The sequence below is a fragment of the Phocoena sinus genome, chromosome 18 (assembly GCF_008692025.1).
Source record: "Phocoena sinus isolate mPhoSin1 chromosome 18, mPhoSin1.pri, whole genome shotgun sequence".
Taxonomy (NCBI): domain Eukaryota; kingdom Metazoa; phylum Chordata; class Mammalia; order Artiodactyla; family Phocoenidae; genus Phocoena; species Phocoena sinus.
Window position 1 is genome coordinate 15,384,147 of NC_045780.1, and position 15,831 is coordinate 15,399,977.

General features: G+C 45.9%; 1 protein-coding gene and 1 long non-coding RNA gene across 4 annotated transcripts in view; one reads left to right on the top strand and one right to left on the bottom strand.

The window, feature by feature from the left end:
- FOXO1 (forkhead box O1) overlaps nt 1-3,944 on the bottom strand; it is a 409,656-nt gene extending 405,712 nt beyond the window's left edge. The window contains exon 1 of one of the 3 annotated variants that reach the window (XM_032611267.1): nt 2,719-3,944. In XM_032611267.1, coding sequence (XP_032467158.1) covers nt 2,719-3,372 — 654 coding nt within the window. In that variant the 5' untranslated portion in view covers nt 3,373-3,944. Of the gene's footprint in view, nt 1-1,227; nt 2,040-2,718 lie in introns of those variants that run through there. The other 2 variants (XM_032611268.1, XM_032611266.1) reach the window with 2 other exon arrangements.
- A 380-nt stretch (nt 3,945-4,324) lies between these two features.
- On the top strand, nt 4,325-11,484 carry LOC116743190. The gene is made up of 4 exons (XR_004346698.1): nt 4,325-4,401; nt 4,898-5,086; nt 7,029-7,091; nt 11,251-11,484. It is a non-coding gene; the product is annotated as an uncharacterized LOC116743190 (long non-coding RNA).
- The last annotated feature ends 4,347 nt before the right edge of the window (nt 11,485-15,831 follow it).

Consider the following 15,831-nt stretch of genomic DNA (forward strand, 5'->3'; position numbering starts at 1 on the left):
ACTATATTTACTTAAAGATTCAGTCTAATTCCCTGTAGTAAATCACAGGAAATAATTTAGTTCCAAAGCAGCCTCTCCTCAGTCCTCAAACAGTTAAGTTTTGGTCGATTTGCATTTTAGAACTGAATTTTTTTAAGCTAAAAGTCAGAGTAAAATTTCTCCTTTTTATGAATGTTTAAAACAAGCAAGTTTTTCAGATCTGAGAGTGAAACTTAGTTTTAACAAGTAACTCATTTTTATGAAAACTCCAACCAGAAGACTAGCTATGAGTTAGAAACACTTCAGGTTGTTTCTTTTCTTCTTAAAATACCCTTTTACTCAAAGTGAAAATGCGCTTGCTGTAATCTGACTTCCACCAACTGACTCTGATTGCACCTGAAACATTTCCTCACTTGAGAATGGCAGCCTGCTCTCTCCCAAAGCTCCACTAGGTTCCCACTGGGAGCTGCTACCTGGCCTCCAATTCTGGACAGACAATTCTCACTAACATTTAATAGATCTTCTAGCTCTGACCAGTAAATTTTTTTTAAAAACTTACAATTGCATTTGGGGAAAAAATTAGAACAAGTAAAGAACCTAATAAAAATGGCCGGGGGGGGGGGGGTGATTTGGCCTTAGAATCTATTTTTATAAAAAGCACTAAAGCTTCAACGCTTAAGTTATAGTCCTACAATAGTTTAAGAATACCTTGACTTAAGGCCATTTGAGAGGCAAAACTAAAAATAATCCCCAAACTCTGCCTTTCCCTATCTTTAAAGAAAGCCACTCCAGCAAGCTGAAGCAGGCTGTATCCATTTCCAAGGACATGAGAAAAGGTGTAAGTACATACTTTGAATGCCCAACAACAAAAAAAAATGGTTTTTTTAACAGCAAATGCTTTGTAACAGCTCAAGTAGAACTGATAAATAAACCAGTCAAATACTTAAATTCAAATGTTAAAGTGAAATTGGATTTGGCAGGCAACCCCGATTTTCTGACTTAAAAGTATACCTAGCTTAAAGTAAGGAGGCACTTTACCTTTTTGAAGCACTTGGTAAAATTGCATGTAATGCCTAGTAATGAGGTTATAAGTGATGCCTTTACTCTAAAATACGCTTTGGAAAAAATAAGATCCTGACTCCTTCTCCAGGAACTTTAATACGATGTGATTAACTTAACCTTTTTTACACACATTAACCACAAAGATAACAGTGTAGGTAAAACCACCTTGGTGTAACAAGTGCTTACCAAAGGAAAATCTGTATTATGCTGTACGGTCCGGATGAGGGGTAAGGAAGGAGTTTAGCTCAACTAGAGAACCTTCGCATCGATCCTTCCACCTGTGACAGTAAGAAACTGGCAGCTTCTGGCAGCCGCAGGGCGAACGCACGGCCGGTAAGCCTCTGCACCGCCAGCCCCGAGCCTGACCTCCCGAGGGCCCCAGGGCCTTCTCCACCTCGGGGTAGGGACGTGCCTGCCCACACAGAGTCTCTCCTCGGGTCTGTCTGCCTGTCTCTCTCGGAAAGGCAAAAAGTGCGAGGCACCTCCTCTACAGGCCTCCATGCAGGCAGAAGTTCCCTACGGTTCCCTAGATTCGAACCTCCACTCCAACTCCCCCAAAACACTAGTGTCAAAGCCCCCCGCCTTGCCCCTCGGATCCGTAGCTCAGTGCTCGAAGGCACTGAGGTGGCAAAGCAAGAGATTATACACGCCCCCGGCCCCGGTCATCCGGGGAGCCCCTCCTCGCCTAATTAAAGGCCTTGAACCTTGGGCGAGGCCAAGTTTGGGGGTACCTCCCGGCGCAGATAAGAGCTGGCCGCGCGGCGCCGAGGCCGTACCCGGAGGCACGCAAGGCCAGGGCGCGCTGGCCCTTTAAAGGCACTCGCTTCCTGCGCCCGCGGCCCCTCCCTCGCCGTCGCCAGCTCCCGCCCCCGCCGAGGGTCACACTTGAACTTTAGCTCGCCCCGTGCGGCCGGGCGCCCGGCGCTCCGCAGGCGGTGGCCGCCCCTTCGCACGTGTCGGAGGCGCTACCTCGGGATGGGCGCTCCCGGCCCCGCGCACTCGAGGCCACTTCGAATAAAATCGAAACAAAACAAAATGCACACCGGCCTCCAAAATCTGCGTCGCCATCCCCGACGGGCCTCCCGGCTCGCGCCCTGCCTGTCCCCTCCACCTGCAGCCCGGTCCCCTGGCGGCGGGGCTCTGAGGCCCCTCGCCGCGCTCTCCCCAGCCCAGAGCGGCGGAAACGGCTCCGCGGGGCGTCCCGGGGCTAGGAGGACGCGCGCCGCGGGGGCGGAGGGGAGCCGTCCTCACCCCCGAGGTCCTGGAGGAAAAGCAGCAGCTGCACGAGTCCGCGCGGGCCGTGGCGGAGCAGCTCCCAATGAACCCCCCTTCCCTTCCACTGGCGAACTTTTCTGCCCGCTCGGAGGTCCACTTCTTGGCGTGCTTTTTTCACGCCCTTAGGTCTCAACGAGCCCATTCCCCGTCCCGCTCCAACTCTCACTAGAGCGCGCGCAGAGACACTTATTCCGGTCCCCCGACGAGTCCGGGGCAAGCCCACAACCCACCCCTGCCGCTTCTCGCCCGTTCCCTTCACGCGCTGCCCGCGTGCTCTGCACTTTCAGGCCAAGCAAACTTGCCCAGCCGCCCCCTCATCTGCCCCACTGAGACCTCAGGAGGAGGCAGGCAGGCTGCCCGAGCCCCCCTCCCGCTCCGGCCGTTAGCCCCGAGGCCACCCACCTTCCAGCCAGCCGAGCTGTTGCTGTCGCCCTTATCCTTGAAGTAGGGAACGCTCTTGACCATCCACTCGTAGATCTGCGACAGCGTGAGCCGCTTCTCGGCCGAGCTCTCGATGGCCTTAGTGATGAGGTCGGCGTAGGACAGGTTGCCCCACGCGTTGCGGCGGGACGAGCTGCTCTTGCGCGGCTGCCCCGCTAGCGGCCCGGCGGCGGCGGCGGCGGGGGGCACGGGCGGGTGCTGCGACAGCGGCCCGGGCGGCGGGGGCTGCGGCGGCGCCGGGTGCAGGCAGCCCGCCTCCGGGCCCTGGAAGTCCCCGCACAGTCCCCCGGTGGCGGCAGCTGCGGCCGCCGCCGCCGCCACCGCGGCCGCCGCCGCGGCCGCCGCCACGGAGCCGGGCGCCTGCTGGAAGTCCCCGCTCTCCTCCAGCAGGCTCAGGTTGCTCATGAAGTCGGCGCTGACAGCGGACGCCGAGGCCGAGGGCAGGCCCGCGGCGGCGTCGGGGTTCGCGGCCGCGCCGCCCGACGGCGCCGGGCTGGAGGTGGCCGAGTTGGACTGGCTAAACTCCGGCCTGGGTAGCGGCCAGGTGCACGAGCGCGGCCGGGGCAGCGGCTCGAAGTCCGGGTCGATCTCCACCACCTGGGGCGCTTCGGCCATGGTGACCCCAGCCCCTCCCCCAGCCGCGGGACTGCCAAGAAGTGAGAGAGTGCAGCACCGGGGGCCGAGGGGAGAGAGCGAGAAGAGCCGGTCCGAGATTTGCCGGGGCCGGGCGCGGGGGGCGGGGGGGGTTGATGTCGGTGCCACGAGCGGACGGAAACCGGGAGGAAGGCGCGGCGGCAGAGTGGAAGCGCGAGCCCAGAACTTAACTTCACAGGTCCATCAACATCTAGGCTCCTCCGGGTCCGCTGCACGGACGGGACGGCAGGCCAGAGTCACCGGGCCCCGGCAGCGCCGGCGTCGCGCTCCTGCTGACACGGCCCGCGGAACGAAGGACGGACGGACGCCGCGGACCGTTCACTCTCCCGGGCTGCGCGACCGTGGCGCTGCTGCCTGTTGAATGTGGCGGAGACGGCGGCAGCTGCAGCAACTACGCTGCCGCCCGACTTACTGGATCTGCCGCCGTCCCCCGCCCGCGGCGGCGCGCGCGCCGGCCCGCCCCTGACTGACAGCCCGAGAGACCAGTGAGCGCGCGGCGGCTCCGCCCAGGCAGCCAGTGGACGCCGGCCTGGGCGGGGCCCGATTTTCCACAGGGAGGCCGCAGTGGGTTGGTGGGGGGTAGTGGGGTGTTTTTCTCTCCCACACACACACGCACACACACTCTCGCTCTCTCACTCTTTTTTTTAAGCTCTCTGTTATTATTTTCTGGTAATTCTCGAGTGTTTCTGTGAGTCTCTCGCCCTCCCAGTGTTTTGATTGCTAGGAGGAAAACCAACGTGGAGGCGACGGCGACACTTTGTTTACTACTGAGGAGCAGAGAGTACTCGGGAAGCCCGAGTGGAACGAGTCGCTCGCTTCGCCTCGACCTCCGCTAGGGGCCCAAAGCCGGGCCGGGCGGGGGCCGGGGACGCTCAGCGCTCCGGGGGCGCTGGGTGGGCGGGCGGGCGGAGGCGGCCTCGCTGCATTCTGCTCAATCGCCCCCTCTCGACTCTGCCCACGATTTCTTTGCAGAGAAACGTGGGGAAGTCGGTGGGTCTTGTTTTTGTTTTGTTTTGTTTTGTTTTCCCTGCGACGTGTCGAGTCCTCCGGCCCCGGCGCGAGCCGCACACGCCCCCCGGGGCAGGGGCTCTGACGGTCAAGTCCGCGCGGACGACGCAGTCGCTGCAGCTTCCGCGCCGGGAACCCACCTGTCCGCAGCCGCGGGCTGAGCCTCTGCGGTTGGATGTAGACGGGGGCCAGTTGTCCAGCCCACCAGCCGGGTTCACTACATTCTTGACTTAACTAGAAATGAGGGAAGGGGGCTTGGCGTGGGCCGAAGATGGTCCTACCTCACACGCACCCTCGGGCCCAAAGGCATCCTCATCCTCGTGCCCTCTTCCCTTGGGCGGGAATCTCAGACTCTCCACTGAGTCAGTCCGGGACGACGGGGAAGGAGTCAGAGGAGAGCATTTAGTGAGAGCCTTGTCACTTTATTACTTACCCTAATTAAGTTTAACTGTTTGCTTGCCATTTCTTTGCTATTTAGAATGGAAGTGCTGAGGTGTTGAGAAGTGAAAATGGAAGAAGGGAGAGGACCAAAGCCTTGGGGTGCAGCCCTGCCCCACTCCCAGATGTTCCTTTAGGCCGCTTGCCCCGCGCGTCCATCAACCCACCCCACCTTTCCCCATCTGGGCTCCAGGTCCAGGACGTCCTGCCGAGATCAGTGGGGCAAAAGGTAGGAAGACAATGGCCCTTGTGTCTCAGGGAGCAGAAGAAACAGTCGTCAAGTTTTGTTTTCTTTTGCATTTTTTTTTTTTTGTAGGAGGAATATGGAAGGCATTTCCTTTCAGAGGGATGGGATCACTTAAGATGGAAGATTGACCGTAGGGTTTTAAATATCTTGTCCAAAATGGCAGCTCCCAATTCCAAAAAAAAAAAAAAAATCCCTGTTTCTGACAGGTGGTTCTTCAGTTGAAAAAGTGGCATCTAAAGAAAATGAGGCCTCGTTTACAAAAGTTTGAAAAGACTGAAAGATTTATTCCTCCTTGACATTCTCACTCGTCCAAACTACTATTTCTTCATAATCCGCTTATCACAACAGCTTCCCAGTGATAAGGGGGCTGGGTGGAGGTTGTGAGCCTGATAGATGGAAGCTAGGATTGGTTCCCACCCTCGTTTTGCGGTCTCTGCGTTTACTATCAAATTTGGACTGTTCGGGCCTCGTCTGCCCGCCGCTAGGGGACCTCAGTAACCCAGACGAGCTGAAAGGAAGGCCGTAATGTAGAACTACTGCTTCCCTCAACCTTTGCCACTGCACTCTGCAGGGGCAGCCCCCATTCGGACGGCCGCACCCTGCGAATAGGCGGTGCCCTAGTGGGTCATTCTTGGCAAAGGAAGCCAGCTGGCAAATTTGGCCTTGCCTCCATTTCAATTCCGGTTTTTCAGGGCCTCAGTTGGAGGAAAGTATTTGGTTAAGAGGGTTTTCTTACAAACTTTCTCCCCAGATCCTTGAAATCTTCTGAGCTATCCTGCCTAATTGTTTCTGTAAGTGACATATTTGCTTTTGTTTGGTCTTTTTTAAAAAATTTGACTTGAAGCAGGCCCAGAGTACCTACAAGCACCAATGTCCCTGACACGTGGTTCCAAAAAATTAAAAATATATATTTAAAGATTCTTATAGCTGCCTAAAATACCGTGGTATGTATCAATCTACTCATACAAGCTGGTGGACATTTGGCTTGTTTCTACTCTTCAGCGGTCACAAACCCTTCTTCTGTAGTGAATAACCTTATATAACTCATTTTGCGTATGTGCAAGTATGTCTATAGGAGGAATTTCCAGAAAAGAGATCACTGGGTCAGCAGTTAAATGCATTTGTAATTTTGAGACACTGCCGAATTGCCCTCCCTAAGGGTTGTATCAAGCTGAACTTTCTTTTCAGCTAGACCTAGAGAATGATAAAGTTGAAAGTAAACCTGGAGATCATCCTGGTGGTCCCTTTAATTTATAAGTAAGGAAAACGAGGCACAGAGAAGCTAACCGATTTGCCCGAGTTCACACAAATAACAGTGGTGCTGTTAGAACCAGAGCTTCAATTTCTTGCTTTCCCATCCATAATCTTCTCAACACACAGATAGAAAATTATAAATACCCTGTAATCCTAATATGCGATAACCACGATAAAACTGTGGTGTATTTCTCCCCAGCCAATCCCACAGATTTTAGTAATTTTACTTAGATTAACTCCACTGAGCTGGAAGTTTTGATTTAAAAGATTTTTAAAAAGCAGACACACACAAAAATGATAGTGATAGTAAGATAATAAAAAAGATTACAAAAGAAGTGGTTTGGGGTTTTTTTAGTCAAAAAATGTAAACGTTTTCTTTGAAGGATGGCAAAGGATTTAGGTTGGCACTAGTTCTGCTTAAGAGAAAAAGGTTTATTTCTTTTCTCCTTCAGTATTTTTTTTTGTGGTAGCTGTTTGCTTAGAAGGGTTTTTCTAATGATTCTCACTGATTAGTAAGTAAGTGTGAATCATTATCATCGGTTCATGTGGCCAAATTGGGAAGAAAAATGTTTCATGTCAGGTAAGCACAATTAAAATGAAAAAGGAAGTTTATCCTCACAAAGCCCATCTCACAAACCAATGTGGTATTCTTTCCTCTGCCTCTTTTCAGGGTAATTATTACATCATCCTTGACAGGAAGACTGAGGGATGGTTCCCTTTGATCAATTCCCAGGTAGAAATTTCTATATTTACCCCTCACCACCAACACACTGATCTCTGGTTTAAATTCTTATCAAAAAATAGGTAATTTAAGTCCAAGTTAATGAGTAAAAAGCCTGGATGCTTATTCTTCAGTCACAGCACTTAACTTCATACTTCACCTTCCCTTCCCCAGAACTGCCCATTTCCAATATTTTGTCTAAATCATTAGGAGGTATTGCTATCAACTTAAAACAGGCTTTCTTCAATTTGCCCATAGAAAATAATGATATGAAACAACACAGCTTCAGCTTCTTAAACCAGTGTCCTGAAACCTGGCCTATTAAGTGGTAGTTATAGCAATATCAGAAGTAGCCATTTATTTTTCTCAAGGGGTAATTTCCTTCAGATTTTGTCATTCATTCAGCAAATACTTGTAGAGCACCTCCTATGTACAGGCCAGGTGCCATGCATCACCCGGTACATTGGTTTTTCTTTTTTCTTTTCTTTTTTTCAGAGTACATTGTTTTGATGGCAAATTCCTTGAGGTCATAAATAGTTTATTTTCCTTTATATGATATTTGATGTCAGAATTAAGACTATGTCACTCTTTAAATAATCAGGAATGCATACTGACAATATTTATTTGAAGGAATTACACACAAAAAAGTATTTGATAGATACAAGGAATGCTAAGTCAGAAAAGAATTGATGTATTATCATAGTCACCATTTTGAAGAAAAATAATAAGATGAGGTAGAAAAGCTGAATAAATGAACATCCATAGGTGTTGGGAGTATGAGCTCTGGCCACCAGGCTTTGGGATTGGGAGGATCTTGCTCCAAATGGACAAAAGACACAGGATATGTCAGATTATTTGTCTATCACAAATAAAGATGATGCTTACTAATCTGTAACTGGAGAGAAGCATTGGGCAAATCATAAACCAGAGAACCAACATTTTCTATTGTGCTATGAAGATGTGTGTCGGCTTCGATAAACTCTATTCCTTTGCTTTAAGTGTTAGTGAGAGACTACCTGTGGGTCCCTACAACAATACTAAAAATGTATTTGGAGATAATCTAAATGACCAACAATAGAGAATGGTTAAATGCCTGTAAGGTAGAATCATATATAGTCATTTAAAATAAAGTGGACCAAGCATACCTAATGGCATTGCGACAATGCTGGTGATACAATATTTAAAAGGTTGGAGGTACCACTGTCGGCTAAAAAATTTTGGCAGTGGTTATATCTGGGTGGTGGATTTATAGGTGATCGTTACAGGTCTCACACAAACCCCTCTTTTTACAGGTAAGAAAACAGACAATGAGAAGTTAAGTGATTTGCCCGAGGCCGCACAGTTAGTGAAGAGCTGGGCCAGGATTCAGACCTCCTAGCATTCAGGCCAAAACTCTTTCTTGTATAGCATTGCTTTTCACTTTACCTTTCTAACTGGAGGTTTTCAGACTATTTAATGAAATTCAGCCTATTTTAAACACTAGGTCTTTAACTAACTTTGAGACAATAAAATTACTCTCCCAAACTCCAAACAGCCTGCCCATTACAATTAAAATTTTTTCTAACATTAAGGACTGAGAGTTGCCATAAAATTAATGGATGGCACATGAAATCCCAAATTCTTTGAATATCACAAATCTGAATTTTGCACTCATGCTTGAAACACAATGTGTTTTCACTATTTTATTTCTGTTTCATGTCATATTAAAGCTCTTAACATGCTTCCCAAAAAAGGGGGGACATATGTATTAAATAAGGAAAAGCTGCCATGTAGATCACAGATGGTAGCACATTTTTGGCAGAAAGGAAGTTTAACAAGGCGTTCTACTTATTTACTTGGAAAACTAACATGTATGAATGTTCAAGTTAAGTGGTAAGAATTAATTGCTGTTTTACTATAATCAGTTTTTTCCCAATCAAATTGCCCTATTTCCATAACATTACAGTAGAGAAAGGGCGTCAAATGTGATTGTAACCCCCTGGGAGTCCACGACAGTAATGAAAGAATGAAGGAAGAAGAAACAGCATTTTATAGTAACTAACCATGTTGCTTGTCATTTGTTGATAAAAATCAATAACAAGAGGTAATGACTGTATAGTCAGAGTACATGTGTTTTTAATATGACATGTATAGTCACTGACTGTCAGTTATGGTGTAAAAACAGGAGGTAAGAGTTTATCAAATTTCAGATTTGGCTGACTCAACACAGCCCACCCATATGCAAGGTCTGCTATGCCAGAGAGTAAACATAGATGAATAGTGAGTATTTCTCTGGAATACCAGGTTTTTATTTTGTGGTAAATAGAGCCTTTAAAACACATTGAAGTATTCTATATTCTAAGGTTTAACATTTTAAAATGGAACTTCCAATTAGCTATCACTGGTATCATGCTGGAGGAAAAAACTGATTTGTCTCATATGATGCCGTTATATACTTTAAATAATTTTGTGTTTGAACAACAAACTGAAAACAGAACATTTGACAGCTACATTGCATGCCTGCACTCCAGAAGATTACAACCTGGAAAAACTTTTCCCATGATCCGAGACTAGGCTTGGTGAGATCTCGCCCTCCTATGTTTCAGATTTATATATCATCTGAAACAAGATGATACGTATATTGATAAATATAAATATATACCTCTCGTTTCAAAATGTTTTCATTTCTAAGCCATAAATCACTTTTTACTCCGAAGCAGAATATACACATTTTCTTTAGGCCCCAGTGTTAATAAAAACTACCATTTTTCAACAGTAGTTATGGACTAAGCACTATATAGCTATTATCTGAATCAGCCCTCAAAGCCAACCAATAATGTAGGAATTATCATGATTCATATTTTACAGAAATTGAAACTGAGGTACAGAGAGCTAAGAAATTTACTTAATGTTGTACTTTAGGAGCTTATCTAATTGTAATCAGACTTGACCCTACTGTTATCGAAATACAGAGCTCATCTCCTGGTTAACAGACCTTCTGCCTCCGTAAAATGTTGGGATTTTTCTAGAGCCCTAGAGGTTAATTTGATGATTCAGTTTTTTTCCAGAAAATTGACGTTGGAACATTTTGGGAGGTGGAGGGATCTTTGTCAGCAATCAGCTCTGCCTGAAACCAGTTTAGTTTATGTTAATGAAGGAAGCCTAGAGATAGAATATAAATGACAATAATAATGCTGACGTTTGCATTTGTATAACACAAATGATGTCGGGGATTTCAAGCCATTAGCACTTGCTTATCTGAACAGACAGCCTCAGACCATCTACAGTAAGAGCAACCTGCCCTTCCGGAAAGGTTGGCTCATCTGGAACTCTTTCCGAAGCTCTCCTTATCTTCAATAAAGCACATCAAACCAAGTTCTCCAGCTCTACTGAGCTCTGTCCCCACCAGAGAAAGTGGTTAGCTTCGGACCTGTATCTAAAAGCCATCCGCCCTATGAGTTTCAGAAGCTCAGATTTAGCTTAGAACTAGTGAACATGTATTTTACAATTCAAATGAGGGACCTTACGTTATTCCAATACTACTTGAATCCAGCTCTGTTGCTGAACGTGCTGGGGACTGATCCAAGCCATAAGGTTTACTTTCATGAGACAGTAAGCAAAATTAAGAGCAAAACAAACAAAACCCTTGTGTTCCTCTCCACCTCAAAGTGACTTGGAAAGTGTCCTCTCCACCACCAGGTGAGCATAAAATATCAGGAATATTTGTAAAGCACCTTTAGAAACACTTACTTTGGGAAGGGGATGGGATCCTATCTTAATGCCCCCAGTTTTCATAAAAAGCATGAATAAAACACCCTTCAGCTAAGAGTTTAGGCTGTGTTCTCCTATCTTCAGCTTCCCATCACAGAGACATATTGGCAGCCTCTACGACCCACAGACTACAGTCAGAAGACCCACAGACTATCAGCCAGAAGAACTTATCTGTGGCTACTTTCCTTTCAGTCAGTTTAAATTGCCAATGAATCACGAAAGGAAAATCACCCCTCCATGCCTTCCCATCCTCAGGAGATGTCCTAGTTTTAATTAGCCGGTGCATCCAGTTGTGAGAGTCAGCAAATAATCATAATTTTGTATGATAAGTAAAATCAGTATAATAATCCAAATATATTATCTCTTTTCTTCAATAGTTGTATATTTGATACTTGATTTGATGTTTTACTTTTTATTGTAGACACAGACGGACAAGGCCTGGGGAAGTAGGGTGGAGGAAGGAGCAGAATGCCTCCACCTGGATAGGAAAGCAAATCACGTGTGTCCCTCGCTCATCTCCAGCCAAGGCTATAGTGTGAGTAGAAAGCTCTGGAAACACAGTGGCTCTCTTATAGATCACAGCAGCTGTTTTATCAAGTATGCTGTGATGTTGGCCCTACGCAAAATATGATAAAATGAAATCACCAATGGCTCTTCCAAGAAAAGCAGAAAATCAACAAAGCACTACCAACTGAAGTTCTTTTATTCCCTAGGTAGTGTTCAATTTATTCTGCATTTTGAAATTTTATCTTGCTATTACTTGCCACCTACATACCTCAAAGAGGTATTGTAAGGATTAAAATAATGTCTTAAAGTGCTTTGAAACAGGGATGAAATGTTTGTTCTTTGACATCGGTACAACCTCGTGGGTAGGTCTTTGTTACTATATGAATGACTTCAGCTTAGGTAAACACATGATTTCTAAATCACTGATATTTATTCTAAATCCTGCTATGGCTCCTTCATGTTCACATGTTTTGCACATCGGTTGCCCAAATCCAACTGATTCTTTGTGGATTCAGAGATAGTATGTATAACATCCATGGTATGTCATAGCAAGAATTTAGGAAAAGTCTCCAATCTCAGGGATTTTTATTACTCATCCATGCCCTACAGCTGAGTTTTAAAAGGAAAATTTCATGGAAATGACTTGAGAATTCTGAACCATTGATGCACCTTTTTATATGGCCTGATATCCCAAAACATTGCTATAAAGGCTTTAAAAATCCTCTCTTACATTATGCTTGATAGTCTCAGCAGGCAATTAAAAAGCAGTTAAAAATAAAGTTAGCTGACTCATTTTGGTAGTTTAGCTGATGATGATTCTGGCAGCTTCATTTAACAGATAATGTTTTCATAGAAAGCAGCACAACTTTAACAATAGAGCAAATTTCTCTAAAACAATTGCAGAAGAGAATTGATGCAGTGTATTCTCTGGTTTTCTGTGGCTCTTTTGGGGGGGCAAAATTCTTAAAACTCTAAACCCACTCAAACACCACAGCATGTTTTGTAAGAGTCAGATGTCTCCAAGAAACATAACAACTGGAGACAAGTGACTTCCTCATGAAAACAGAATAGTCCTACAACATCAGCGCTCTCAAAAAAAAAAAAAAAAAGGAGAAGAAAGAAAACAAAAACATACAGAACAGAAACAAGAAAAAGTATTCTACTTAAAGGGAATTGGAATATAATGGCTTCTGGGTCCCCAATTTTTTTTTCTAGGTCTGATTTTTTTTAAGGCTATTGAAATACTTATTTAGAAACTAGCTTCTAAATGCTTGATTAACTACCTGTTAAGACAATTGATTAAAGTTAGCTTCAGTAATTTTAAAGCATTCTTTTAGATAAACTACCTTTCAAACTTGAACCATGAACTATTTTTATTTAGGAAGTCATGTGAAGCGTAATTCATGATGTTTTTTCCAGTCTTCTCCGGTTTAATGCCTTATGTATGAGAGAGAATAAAGTGATTTTGATAGTTAAAAAAAAAAAAGAAATATTTAGGAATAAGGCAGTAGCTTAATTTTAATGTTCACTTTTATAATTAAAAAGAGTTCATGTCTGTTCACGTAGACAAATTATTTTAACAAGAAACACCACCTGTATTATCAGATTCTGCAGTTATTCCTAGATTACTTATTCTTGGCAACGGTACTGTAAAACTGTGTCACTGTGTGTGTGTGTGTGTGCACGCGCACACGCACGTGCAAGCCTGAGGGCGTACACGCTCACGTTCCTATGTGTACACACCAGGATTCTATTAAAAGATCGTAAATGCCACCTTATTTTCACAATCCAATTAAAACATACAACAAATTTAGTCACTGATAAACGAAAATTGATGAGAACCATGGAAACCTCTTAAATTAGGAATCAGGAAGACCTGAAATTAAGAAACAAAAGAAGTTGCTAAAATTACACAGTCAAGGTAAGAATTTGTAATGTAAATGTTATTACCCCCAAACACTTAAAGGTGTGAAAGTTTTTTCATTAGGAAGGACCTTCATAGCTGCATTTGCTGATCAATTCTTAAACTGGTCATAATGGAAATATTATTTTTAAATGGGTCGTGATGTAGAAATTATTAAGGTGGTCATAATGGATAAAGTACTGTCTCTTGTTTCCCAGAGAGATTCAAAGGCCTTTCTTGAGTTGGACCCAGGTGAGGGGACATCTGTGTTCCTTAGTCCACACTCAGTTCCATCTGCTGCCCTGCACCGCGTTCTTCTCTTAGGCAGCTGAGAACGACAGCAGGAGAGGAGAGCTAGGGGAAATTTTTAAATCGTGATATACTATGCAATTTAAAATCCTAAGTGTGCTGTGATACCCATACATGGCACTCCCACTGGTATCTACCAGTCATCACACTGCTTCCGAGCTCACAACTTTTCCCTTTAAATAGTACCTGTTGCAATCTTACATTGAAGTCAGTGCATCTAGGTTTTGGGGGTTTGAAGAACCTGACTGTATGGGCTACATTGCATCCACCCCTCCAGATTCACACTTGGAAGCCCCCAGAACCTCAGAACGTGAGTGCGTTTGGAGAAAAGGCCTTTAAAGAGGTGATTAAGTTAAAATGAGGCCATTAGGGTGGTCCCTAATCCCATCTGACTAGTGTCCTTATAAAAAGGGGAAATATGAACACACAGAGAAACACTAGGGGTGTGTGAACACACACAGAGGAGAGATGATGTGAGGACATAGCAAAGAGGGAGGCTGCCTGCCAGCCAAGGAGAGAGGCCTGAGGAGAAACCAATCCTGCTGACACCTTAATCTTGGACTTCTAGCCTCCAAAACTATGAGAAAATTAATTTCTGTTGTTTAAGCCAACCGGTCTGTGGTATTTTGTCATGGCAGCCCTAGAAAACTAATCCACTGGCTAAAGGATCAGTTACGTTTTTCCAAAGGTTAGGGTAGATTTTTAACATTCCACTGAGGGACTAAAGGGCCCTAACCCAAAAATGTAGTTAAGCAAATAAAGCACTAACTTGAGAGCAAAGTCTCAACAAAATCCATGCTGCTAATGTATGGTTTATGAACAAGAACCATGGTCAGCATTAGAGGAAAACATGCATCTAGAACTTACTATGTTCCAAGCACTGTACCATATAAACTCATTGCATCTTCACAAACCCTGTGGGGGAGGCGCTCTTTGACAGAAGAGGGAATGGGGGCCCGTAGAGGTTGAGCAACTTGCACAAGGTCACCTAGCTAACAAGGATACCTACCCAACAGTCTGCTCCAGAGTCTTTGCTCTTAAACAGTAATCCATGTGGCTTCTTTAGTAAGTAGTTCTAATACTTGTTACCCCTCCGTCACCAACCCAAGAGAGGGCAGTGAAATGTGGTGAGAGGATCACTAGCCTGGAAGGTTGAAGGACCTAAATTCAGATTCAAACTCTTACTCCTTATTCCTCCAGGCAGTTTCCTTATCTGAATAACTGGAATGATAATACTTCCTGCTGTGAGGCTCCACTGAGATATATGAAAGTGCCTGGCAGGTGGGATTAGCCCCAGGCATTGCAGACTCGTTTACAAGGTCTGAGATTCCTTTTAAAGATAATTCAGAGGGGCTCTCTGCTGAGTGGCAACCCACCATCCACCATGGCTTTTCCGTTCCATCCAAGGCTTACTTCCGCTTCCAGTTAGTCTTACATCTGTAGTGCATGAGGGCTCAACCATCCCCACACACGCTTGCATTCCTCTCAGCTCACATTACTGTACAGGTCCACTACCCCTTGCCCTCAGTAAACCATCATGTGGACAAGTAAGAATGGCAGGGAAACAACGGCCTCACTCTCCCTTCCCTACCCTGGACGTCTTCTCTCCCACCTTCACTAGGCTTCTGGAGAGCCCTTAGAAATACCACATTTAGGAAAAACAGCCTTTGGATGAAAGGCATTTTTGTGTGCAGCTCGTTGAATGGGAATAAGGCGAGGGTAGACCTCTGGTGGTCCCCTCAGGAGCCTACAGAACCCGCATGAGGTCCCATCCTCCCACACCCAGCTACCCAAAGTGCATTCAAGCTCCCACCACCACCCCACAACCCCTCCAGGCCCATGTGGCTGAAGGCACCCTAATGCCAGACCAGCCTTTCCTGAGACGAGCCTCAGATGTCGCGATTGGATCCGGTCCACCCAGGTTGTAAATACTGGCCATCCAGATAACCTCTGTGGCTCCCTTGCAGGCCTTCCGCAGCCTGGGCCTTTTGGAATCACAACTGATAATGTGTGTTGTCAGTCAGTGGTCACCCCCATCTCTCAGACTTGGTCTCATGCGCATCGTCCATGCCTCTGCCGTCCACCTGTTTGGGCTGATGACAACATTTCATTATTTCCCTTCCTAGTCATAAGGTTAGTCCGGGCCTCTCGATGGGGAGGGAAACACTCTGCGGAGAACCTGCTTTTGAAATCGACACTCCCCACACACGCTTGCATTCCTCTCAGCTCACATTACTGCAGCTGCTCCCATGTCTGGGTCTAAACCCTCATCTCGTGCCCCGC